This window comes from Podarcis liolepis, assembly GCF_965112155.1.
Source record: "Podarcis liolepis genome assembly, chromosome: 2".
Classification (NCBI taxonomy): Eukaryota; Metazoa; Chordata; class Lepidosauria; order Squamata; family Lacertidae; genus Podarcis; species Podarcis liolepis.
The window spans coordinates 50,089,654-50,101,699 of NC_139555.1; the positions used below are offsets into that span (position 1 = coordinate 50,089,654).

Here is a 12,046-nt window from a genome sequence, read left to right on the forward strand (position 1 = left end):
ACACCACATTTTTTTTCACACTGCTGACCTTCTATGCATCATCTACTCCACCTCAGAATGTGCCATGGCCAAAAAACCTTTTCCATCTCTACTATATCCTTTTTGAGGTGTGGCAACACACATAGTGTTTCAGGATGCAGGGATGCAAACAAAAAGTAAACTGTTGTATTTTAATTTTAACACAAGCAAACGGTCTTGGTTTTTATTAGTTCCCTTTTTGCAGAATGGTGGCTTCTTTCAACAGTTGAACCAATCTACACAGAGAGCAGCAAGCATTACGTCTCATCTTGATAAGGTCCTCACTGCTGCAGAACTTATGCAGGACTGGACATTACATTGAACAGGGTCTTTCAGTCCACACTGCACCATATGATGACTTTTTAATTTATTTTTTAAAGGAGACGCTTGATTATGACTCTTCCTAATCAAAGCTACCCACGTTTCCCATCTCCCCATATACTAGCAAAAAAGGGGATTGGACAAATTCTTGGAGGAAAAGGCTATTGACAGTTACAAGTCATGCTGGATAGCTACACACCATCTTCAGGATCAGAGAAAGCATCTCTCTGAATACCACTTACTGGGGCACAACAATGGAAAAGAGTTCCACTGCCCTCAAACTCTGCTTGTTGGCTCCCTGGAGGCATCCAGGAAGCAGGTTGCTCAATTATGTTCTTAACAATGTCCCATTAAAAGCAACTACTAATACTCCTAATTAACTAAAGACAGTGCCCCACACCCATTCTTCTAACAAGATCTATTTCAGATGAAACTGCTCAACAGAGCTAAATTTGTCTAACGAGGAATACAAATAATTGTACTGCCAAGTGAAAACAAGCAAAGTAAGAGTTCCACGAAGACTTTGGAGAAGGTGGCGGCAACAGTAGCAAATAGAAAAGGGAAAGAACACACATTTCAAATACTTAAAAAGAAAGAAAGATGCATAACGTGCCTTGCATGCCTAAGATTATGCCTCAGCCATCTGTTCTGTTGTTTATTCTCGTGTGGTTTTATTTTCCAGTTCACAAGCTCAGCAATCAACGCATTAGGTCTACTTTCTATAAATCCAAGATATTTTGCATTGTAGTCTTGAGCACTACAGAGGAAGCCTTCTAAAGCATCATACTGCATTTATTACCTGCATGAACAGGTTACATATAGCCACTTTGGTCTCAATCCCATTTCTTTCCTCAAAAGCTCTCGCTTCCTTTTCTTCAACAGTTCTCCTTCATTACCTCTGAACAGGCATGTTTTAAGGGGAATTGAGTTTATTTGCGGCTGTGTAGAGAACTGAGCATTAACAGGATGCTTCGTCACATTTTATCTGTTTTAATTCCAGCCTCTGAAAAGCCTTCTTGTTTCTTTTTCATGTGCACAGAGCTTTAGTAGGATTGCCCAGAATGGAAGGAGCAGCAGCAACCAGGGACTGATTAACACAGTTGCAAAGCCAATCTTTAAAAAAGAATGATTCTTGTGGTATGGTGTAGTGGTTAAGAGCGGTAGTCACGTAATCTGGGGAACCGGGTTCGCGTCTCCGCTCCTCCACATGCAGCTGCTGGGTGACCTTGGGCCAGTCACACTTCTCTGAAGTCTCTCAGCCCCACTCACCTCACAGAGTGTTTGTTGTGGGGGAGGAAGGGAAAGGAGAATGTTAGCCGCTTTGAGACTCCTTAAAGGGAGTGAAAGGCGGGATATCAAATCCAAACTCTTATTATTATTATTATTGCAAAGGCTATACTGTACAATGTTAAGAAATCTCAGTTTTGCAATTACATTCATTGGTAGTTTGAAAGTTGCCTACTACTAAGAAATACATGCACTGTCTTTCTAGTTTCATTATCTCAAACATTAGAGTCACTTCTTAATATTTTGGACCTGATCATTCCCTATTCAAGACATAAGACTCATGTGCAAATAGCTCTTCAGATGACTCATCAGACCCTCCTCGTTGTGTGGACACATTGCATCGGGGCAATCCAGGCAACAGGGAGTCTCTGTGTGCTTCCCATATTTCCATTTATGCACTCATAGAAGTGGGTGGGGGATTCTCTCAAAGACAGAGCAGTTTTCTCACTGCTGTTTTCACAGCATCAGTAAGCACATGAGCAGTGGCATCAAGGCAGTCTGTAGACTTGGAGGTATTCAAGTACCTCCCATTTTCCAAACTCTGCATCTTGAGTAATCCCCACTGTCTGCTCTAAACGGGAATATGTAAAACGCACACAGACTCCCTACTGCCTGGAATGCCCTGATGCAGTGTGTCCATATATCTAACAACAATACCAAACACATACCAAAGGTTAGAACCTAAGAATGTCAGAGTTTATTGTTGCAAAAATAGGGATAAATATGAAAGTAGAAAATGAACATATTGATTATGCAGACAATGTACAAATTTGACAGGCAATCTTAGGGTTAATTCAAGAGACAGTCGAGAGAAAAGGGTCCCAGTAGCCAATGTGACAAGGGGAAGGCAAAAGATGCAAGTGGACAACTGTGGAACTGAGTTAAATGAGTAATAACATCTCCCTTTTCAATTAGACAAAACCTAGCTTGGACTGCAGTTCTAAGTACTCTAGATCATTATACCTCAGCTCTGCATCTGAGATATAAAAGGCAATGGCACCCTACAAAACTAATGAAGGTATTTCCTCACCTGTTAAATTAGGGTCATGTCCACACCATATACTTAAAGCACACATATGCCACTTTAACAGTCACGGAGAACTCTGAGAACGGCAATAGGTTAAGAGTGATGGAAATTGTAGTTCTGTGAGGTCAGCACCCTCAACAAACTACAGTTTCCAGGATTCTTGGGAGGAAGTCATAACTATTAAAGTGGCATAAAAGTGCTTTAACTGCATGGTATGACCTAGAAAAGACAGTACTGAATTTATGCAGAATGCTTTTGAACCTCACAACCAAAGTATATCAGCCATATGAACATAAGAACATCTCTGCTGGATCAGACCAAAGGCCTATCTAGTCCAGTATCTTGTTACCCCCCAGGGACTAACCAGAGGCCTAAGGATCTCCAACTCCTCTTGTAAATGTGATGCATAAGCATTCATAGATGGCAGTAATAATGTTCATATCTTACTATATAACATTTTTGTAAGAAAAATAAGCTGTCACATTGCAGTTCATGTGGCAACCAACAGGTGGCCACACAAACTGTAACATGACAGCAGCAGGTGCAGTAAAAGTGAGCAAAGCAGGCAGGCCAGGCTAGTGGCACAAGTGGGCTGGCTGTAAGAGAAGCGAGCAGGTGGCCCAGGCAGGACTTCCCATGTTGCCATTGCCTCCATCTCCCTGCCTGCTTGTTTGCACACACAACAGGGTAATGGAAATCTGGGGTATGAATGAGTGGGTGACCCAGTTAGTTAAGTGAGCGAGCGGTCTGCCCGGCCACACTTAGGACAGTGTTTCTAAAGTTCATTAATTTGAGCTCCTTCTTCTACACTTATTTCACCATCTCCCTCAGTCTACCCAACCTGGCAATCATAACCCCTTTTCAGACATGACTGCTGTTATGTACTGAAGTTCTCACCCTTGGCCAGCAGGGGGATACTGTAGATAGTTCAGGTCCACATATGCAAATAAGGGATCGAAAGTGACGTTCAGTGATTGGATAGTTACAGAAAATGGTTACTGTTGTGTTCTAGTGCCACTCTATATAAGCAGGCTGGCTGAACCCTTCAGTTCAGTTCTGTTCTGGCCTGTTTGAAGAATCGCTGTGTCATCTGATATGTTCACCCACAACTTAACAACAGCGGCTTCATCGGGCATGCAAGGGTGGTGAGAGTAGCACAACACAAGGGAAGCCCCCCCCCCCCGCACAACCAAGTATGATTCATCCAGGCATCTAAGACACAGATATCACTGGCACTGCACTAGAGCTGACAGCAAAGTTCTGCATGAGCCGAAGCTGCGACCAGGTGTCACATGGAACCTGTTGTCTCCTGGGGATCCTCTCGACAGAAGCGCTTCTACACTTTACCCTTTCTACCATGCTAACACTTGTTCCCTTGCAGGCTTCTGCCATCAAGAGTTCTCATCTGAGATCCTGTCTTTTCAAATTATTTCTGCAGAACTCACAATGTCTAAATGTTAGCATTCTCTTTGGGAAGAGGAGGGGGAGGGTTCGGTTTGTGTCTTTAGATATAGGCAGGAGGTGTTGATTTATGATAATATATTGTATCTATGCTCATTGCTGCCTTTGCAAAAACCCTCCAGGCTGCAGCTAGTGGAGGAATGAGGCAGGCTGCTCAGGTGAGGCAGCAGCTGAAATACGAATTAGTCTTATAAGCAGAGGACAAGAAGCAAAAAACAGTGTCTTGTTTAGAATAGACCAGGAAACCTACAAAGCCAACACCACATTTTTTTCACATAGCTGACCTTCTATGCATCATCTACTCCACCCCGGAATGTGCCGTAGCCAAAAAACCTTTTCCATCTCTACTATATCCTTTTTGAGGTGTGGCAACACACATAGTGTTTCAGGATGCAGGGATGCAAACAAAAAGTAAACTTTTGTATTTTAATTTTAACACAAGCAAAAGGTCTTGGTTTTTATTAGTTCCCTTTTTGCAGAATGGTGGCTTCTTTCAACAGTTGAACCAATCTACACAGAGAGCAGCAAGCATTACGTCTCATCTTGATAAGGTCCTCACTGCTGCAGAACTTATGCAGGACTGGACATTACATTGAACAGGCTCTTTCAGTCCACACTGCACCATATGATTGCTTTTTTATTTATTTTTAGAGGAGACGCTTGATTATGACATATTCCTAATCAAAGCTAGGGAGACTGGCAGAAATTCTAGGACCTAGAAGTTCAGAATCTGCCACAAATATCTGCCTCTAAGTAGTGTGAACAGAACACAGATGTTAGGGCAAAATTGTCTAAAGCTTTCAGAATTGACTGTTTTAAAAAAATAATGCAAAATACCAATGATCTAGTCACAAGCAGAAATAATCCAGCCATAGTCAGAGTTAGCATTAAATAAATATAACAGAATTATTGCAAGCAACACTAATTAGTGCTCTAAACTCTTTGATGGCAAAAGAAAATCCCAGGGTATTCCAACAATTATTTCTTCCATCATCTTTCACAAAGTCTGGGAAACTCTGCTCTTCTGACACTGCAAAGCTAAGACCTTTCTAACATGTAGGGAGATGCCACCTTACTCTGAGGTCCAGGGTTTCTTCTGCTTGGGACCTCCCTAACCCAGCATGTAAATTAAAAGTGCTAGGACTAGTGAACAGGAGCAGAAAGTGAAAGGACAAACTTTTGGCAGAGACACTTTCCTTTAATTCCTACCCCATTTACTGGCCTAGTATGTATCTTAGGTCCTCACCATCCATTAAGTCATCAGCAGAAAATGATGGGAGATTCTGCCAGTAATAGAAGCCATCAGGTCAGCTCCTGTCAGTGGATGTGTGAGAGCCCAGATGGCCAGCACTAATGAAATGAAGCTCTCTATAATTTAAGAGGTAAGCCATTAATCAGTTAATCACGCAGTCTAATGGAGTAATGGCTTCTGCCCTGATTATCATGAATCCAATATTCCCTATATGGGGACAAATGGACTCAGAATGTTTAATATGCGTATGTTTACAGTGCTAAACAGAAGTTACATATATTACCATCTAGATTGTCAAGAGTATGGGGCATTTATTGAATTACCAAAGGATCCTATCAGATTATAACGGTTACAAAACATTCAAAGGGGGAAAAAACATTTCACAGGTACCTAGGAAGAACAGTCATGTTACATGACTTGTACTGACAGCTGCCTTTGTATTACTGCCTGCAATGCTCCATTGGCAATGTTACCTTTGATCTGTTGTTGTTATTTTCAGGTTTTATCCATGTAACTATTCTGTCTTTGCTGCGTGACGTTCCACAGAACATATACTTTGTGGATTCTAGCACCATCCATAGAGTTTTGAGTGATTCTATCAAGGACCTCAGGCATTGTGTCTCATTTGTTTCACCTTGTACAGAAATGAAGGGTGTGTGTGTGTGTGTGTGTGTGTGTGTGTGTGTGTGTGTGTCTTTACTGAAAAAAAATTACAGAGGGATTCCTCTGCCCCTTGCTGGTAGATCTAAGGACAACAGAATAAATGCATATGTGAAACATACTATTTCCAGTATTGCTTTAGCAACAGAGCCACAAAAGAAACTTGGTGCAGCCTCTTATTATCTTACGCTGTGAATTTTAGATCTATTTTAATATTTATTTATTTTAGAACTTTTTATTATACTGCACTTTTTTTATTTGTACTTCTATTCTTTTTATTCTATTGATTTGACTTACTTCAATAAAAAATATTTTTAAAAGAACAGTTTCATTACTAAAGAGTTAATGTTAGGAACAAAGATAACTTCACTGGGAGATAGGAAGCACTTTGGAAGGTGGTGAGCTGAGCAAATAGTTTTACTCGAAGCCATTAAATATGATTGAAGTCTATATTAAAAAAAAACAAAAAACCAGACTGGTACAAGAAACATGAAGACCAAAACAGAAAGACTTTCCCCATAATGCACACTTCTCTTTGAAGAATGAATAAGCAGAAAGGATCACACATTCCAGGGTACAAGTAGCAAGGACATCACCAGAGGAGTTGTCTTGGTACCCTTAGCAAATAAGAACCACGAATTTCAATTACATAGCTCAGTGGCTAAGATGTGCTCAATTACCAGTTAAAATTGCTTATCATCTGTAACTGACGTTACAGATAATTATAAAAGAAAACTTTTACAATCCAGCCATGTTAGATCACAAGCAACATTTCTTAAAGTGGAGTGGGGGGTGGGTGGGAGGAAGTAACGTATTTTTCGCTCTATAACACGCACCAGACCATAACACGGACGTAGTTTTTAGAGGAGGAAAATCCATAGGCATGCCACCCGTAGGCATTCCCTCCATAACACGCACAGACATTTCCCCTTACTTTCTAGGAGGAAAAAAGTGAGTGTTATGGTGCAAAAAATACGGTAAATTTAAGAACATAGGAAGAACCTGCTGGATCAGGCCAATGGCCCATCTAGTCCAGCATCTTGTTCTCAAAATGACCAACCAGTTGCTTGTGGGAAACCTGCAAGCAAGAGTCCTCATCCCTCCTGCAGTTTCCTGCAACTGGTTTTCAGAAGCTGTGGAGGCAGAGCATAGCCATCATGGCTAATGGCCATTGACAGCCCTCTCCGCCGTGAATTTATCTAGTTCTCTTTTTAAAGCCATCTAAGTTGGTGGTCATCATTGCTTCCTGTGGGAGTGAGTTTCCATATTTTAACTACGCGCTATGTGATGAATAATACTTTAGTTTTACTATTAAAGAATCCCGGCTTGTCATGATGTTCAAAGTATCAATTCTGGTTTAAAGTAAACGATGGTTACTCTAATAAGCCAGCTTTGTATCACCATATGTTTCAAGTTGTTAAGAAATTAAAGAATCGCTGCTTCAAATGCAATGACAATTCCGGATTCTTCAAATGTGAAAGTAAACTCCGGTCAAATCCTTTCAGCTGCATAAGAAGAAGGAAGAAGAGGGGAGCATTAAAGGCTGATGCTTTGCTCAGATTGGTCCTCTTAGTTGTCGTCTTCTTTGGCGATCACTTGTAGCCAAGTAAGATTGTCTTCCATAAACATGGTTTTAACAATGAGTCTGAAAGTGACTGTGGAGGTCAATTCTGGACCCACACGTCCTTCCACAGTGGGGACATTGGTTTCTGGGCGGGAGTTAATCATGGTGTGGATTTGCCAAGTGTGCCTTCCTCCTAGCACGTTTCTCCCTTGCGTCCTGAGTTCAAGTGTCTTCAAAGCCTATGACACCTTTGGTAAAGGCTGTTCTCTAACTGGAGCGCTCGCAGGCCAGTGTTTCCCAGTTGTCAGTGTTTATACTACATTTTTTAAGATTTGCCTTGAGACAGTCTTTAAACCTCTTTTGTTGACCACCAGCATTACACTTTCCATTTTTAAGTTTGGAATAGAGTAGTTGCTTTGGAAGACGATCATCAGGCATCCGCACAACATGACTAGTCCAATGAAGTTGATGTTGAAGAATCATTGCTTCGACACTTGTGATCTTTGCTTCTGCCAGTACACTGATATTAGTGTGATGAAATCTTTTGAGGAGTTGGAGATGGCGTTTATAAGTGGACCATGTTTCACAAGCATATAGTAAGGTTGACAGTATAATAGCTTTGTAAACAAGCATTTTGGTTTCCCTGCGAATGTCCTGGTCCTCAAACACTCTGCACTTCAATCGAAAGAAAGCCACACTCGCAGAGCTCAGGCAACACTGGATTTTGGCATCAATGTTGGCTCTTGTGGAAAGATAACTGCCTAGGTAGTCCTCTTAGTATGTATTGATAAACCACAATTTAGTGCTAACATAGTCACTCTTTGGTGAAGGAAATATACACATCCATTCTTACATAATATATTCAAGAGGGGAATCCCCAGTCTGCAGGCCAGATATGGCCCACAGCCAGATTCCATCTACTTTTCTGGGTTTCCTCCCATCCACCAGCTGTTCAGCAGAGAGCAGCCAAAGAGGAAATGATGCCTTCCTCTGCAAGAAGATCAAAGTGGGGTGGGGTATGTTTCAGCAGAGACATAAGCCTGTAACTTAGTGGCTGATCTGTGATCGTAATAATAAAGATGGATTGACTGACATAAACATGTGTCCTTGCAAATAATGCAAAGAGTATCTATACTTTTTGAAACTTTGTGCATACAAGTTTTGGGATCCAAGTGCATTTTTGAAGTTAAAGGCATTGAATAGGTGTGTCCTGCTCATGCACTGATCTAAAACCCAACCTTTAACATCTTTCCACTGGAGATGCCCAGTAATTAGCCAAAGAAAGATTCCCCAGCTCTGTTCTAGATACTTGAAAATAGATATTTGAGATAAGCCCTGGCACACATGAAACCTTGTATATAGGATATATTTACATGCCTTTCATTCAATGGTTTTCCTGAAGGAACACATGAAATTTAACCGGATAAACTTGAAAACAGCAGCATTTTATTTTATGTACCTTTTTTATCCTACCTGTCTAATGAGATACAGCAGAGGTGGAAAATTGATGCTGTTGTGAGGAGGACATCAAGAGAAGTGCGGACTAAACAGAACGTTCTTCCATAAATCCAGTTATCTTGAACCAGCTCAATGGCTCCAAATGGCATCACGAGAACTGACACCAGCAAGTCAGCAAAGGCAAGTGAGACTATGAAATAATTGGTCTTGATTTTCCTGCAAGGAACACAAATGTATTGATTCAGAAAGACATCATCAAGATGACAATTTGTAGGACAGTGTTGCCTTCTGCATTTTAAAACATCCAGCCCTTGTTATTTTATCACTCTGTAAATCAAGTGCCCATGTTGAGTATGTAAATTCCTCATGGGCCACACCCTTCTGTTCAGACAGGAGATCATCCAGGAGATAGTCGAATGTGTGCACCAGCCTCTTTATCCATATATAGATCTCAAATTCACAAAGTAGTAGCCTTTCATTAGCAATTAAAATTCCCACCTGCATTTGTTGGTTCGCTATCACTCATGGTGAGCAACTCGCTTTCAAAGCCATTAACATGCATACATATTGGACATGTGATGCTTCAGTGGTGAGGGACCTTAGCAGGGATGCTGCCAGAAGTTGATTTGATGTTTTCTTTCGAGCTGTTTCCACTGAAGAGACAAGCAGCTGCTCAGTTAGAAAAGTGCCTTGTCTTTTTGACGCAGTAGGAACTACTGCATAGAAAAACAACAAACAAAGCTCTTGCTGGGAATGTAGTTCCCCCCATGCATGCACAACACATCTTTCATTTAGGTTTAAGGATGTGAACTTAGAAATTCTGCAGCTCCTTCCAATCCAATCCAAATCTTTATGACAGTCATAGGCCAGCATAAGAAAAAAGCAGCTACTTTAAAGAAGCCCTTACTTCATTATAGCTTCTGCAGTAATATATGTATATATTTTAAAAACTTACAGTATACTGACCATAATACATGTTAACATCAAGATATAAATCAACACTGTAGGCAAAATGATGCTCACATGCAGAGGCAGAAAACAAAGGTCACATAAGCTTGTATGACCAATTATGCTCGTATCGTACTGATTCATTAACGCCATAAAAGGCCTTTAAATAACAGGTTGTGCCTCCTCAACAATTTACACAGTCAGATTGCCATTAATATCTACAACTTCCTGATATGTGGCCAAATAAGCCTAAAACAAAAAACGTGACATATCTGGCAAACTATACATTTAGAGATGTGGAAATTGATTGTGAAATGTGAATGCATATACTGCTTAAATGTAGCATTTAATTTCTTTCCAATTAATCATACTTTTCTTTGTCAAATAAACCCAAAGCACTGTCCTTTCAGGGCAGAAGTCCTGAATCCATTCCATGTCTAATATTCATTCCTGGCATAATTGCACAGTCTGTTACCCATGTCTGTTCTCCATCATCTGCTCTGCTCATTGGAGCTGGGAAATCCACAATGTCATTACAACCAGGACATGATGTAGTTTTTTAGTGCATATCAAGGAGAAAGAAAACCTGGCAAGAAATTGTTATTTTTGGCAGTGTTCCCTTGTCTCTTGTTGCATGTAGCTTCTGCCCTAAAAGTGAAGTGTTAGTCACTTTGGAATTATTTGGTGATTTATGTGTTTTGATGATGCAAATTCTAGAAATGCAGGCACTAGATAATAAAATGATTAATCATCTGCAATATAAATTCTAACTTTGACACTACAGGCAATCAAAGTTTGACATTACACTAATAAGCTTGTCTGGGGGAAAACCAGTGAGAATGTTCTTTTACCACATTGTTTATGTTCACAGCTATTTTCACATTTGTCTCTTTGCCCTGGAGATCAAATATTCCACCCTTGAAAAGCTCATTCTGCCAAAGAGATTGATAGTAACATATGGATGGACTCACCTGAGTTGCCTGTCTCTGCATACAGCCACCATCACCAGAAGATTTCCCAGGATAGCCATAAGAATAACAGCAGAAATAAAGGTGAGCAGTGCAATCTTCTCTGCCACGCCAAATCCCTCAGTTGAGCTATAAAGAAAAAAATATGGGGTACTTCTTGAAAATAAAAGACTGGCTACTTGAGACTGACTTGGTTATTTTGAATCCATATGTCAAATTCCATTTTCCAGCCCACAGCAGCCTTAACTCATTTACTGACCCTTGCCTTCAACAATGGGAATACTGTAGATTACAATTCAACAGCTCAGGACCAATCTATGTATGTGACAGGGTGTACACTGGCCACAATATTAGACTTGCATCTGTAACTTTGGGGAGCAGCCTGATCTGTTCCAGAGCCACTCTGTGTCTTTCCAATTTGACCCACTATTTAGTGTTAAATTATATCTGTTGAAAAACAAAGCTCTGTTTTCTTCCCATTCACTATAATGGGGAATCTAAAAACTGATCAATCTAACCAACACCCCCTTTTTGCAAAAGTGGGTGAAATTTGCAGGCAGGGCAGCTCCTCCACAGTGGATTAAGTCTGCCAAATTGTAGGCAGATACATCCAGGGATTTTCATGGAAGGTTAAATTTGATTTTTATTTTTTTTAAGGCTCTAATTTTTCTGCCAGACTCAGTGGCAACTTGCAGAAAACAGCCAAATATCAGAATGGCAACTGCCATGTCCTGCAAGGACAGATTTTACCATTTTAGGGTGGGTGCAATAGAAGTACTATGGGCTGTGGGTGGAAAACATTGGGGAGCACTGATATACAGTGGTACCTCAGTTTAAGAACAGCCCTGTTTACAAACTATTCAGTTTATGAACTCTGCAACACCGGAAGTAGTGTTTGGAAACTTTACCTCAGTCTAAGAACAGAATCCGAATGGTAAAAGGGCACCGGTGGCAGGAGACCTCATTAGGGAAAGCGCGCCTCGGTTTAAGAACGGTTTCAGTTTAAAAACGGACTTCCGGAACGGATTAAGTTCGTAAACAGAGGTACCACTGTATTTAGATATTAAACCATCTAGCATATA

General features: G+C 40.7%; 1 protein-coding gene across 9 annotated transcripts in view; it reads right to left on the reverse strand.

The window, feature by feature from the left end:
• The window catches only part of HTR4 (5-hydroxytryptamine receptor 4), a 168,824-nt gene that overhangs the window by 65,272 nt on the left and 91,506 nt on the right, over nucleotides 1-12,046 (reverse strand). For all 9 annotated transcript variants that reach the window (XR_014520688.1, XM_083482501.1, XM_083482506.1 and 6 more), the window contains 2 exons: nucleotides 10,968-11,093; nucleotides 9,064-9,264 (listed from right to left, as the gene is read on the reverse strand). Coding sequence is in view for 8 of the 9 variants with exons in the window: in XM_083482501.1 (XP_083338627.1) it covers nucleotides 9,064-9,264; nucleotides 10,968-11,093 (327 nt within the window). In the remaining variant the exon portion in view is untranslated. The remainder of the gene's footprint in view (nucleotides 1-9,063; nucleotides 9,265-10,967; nucleotides 11,094-12,046) is intronic.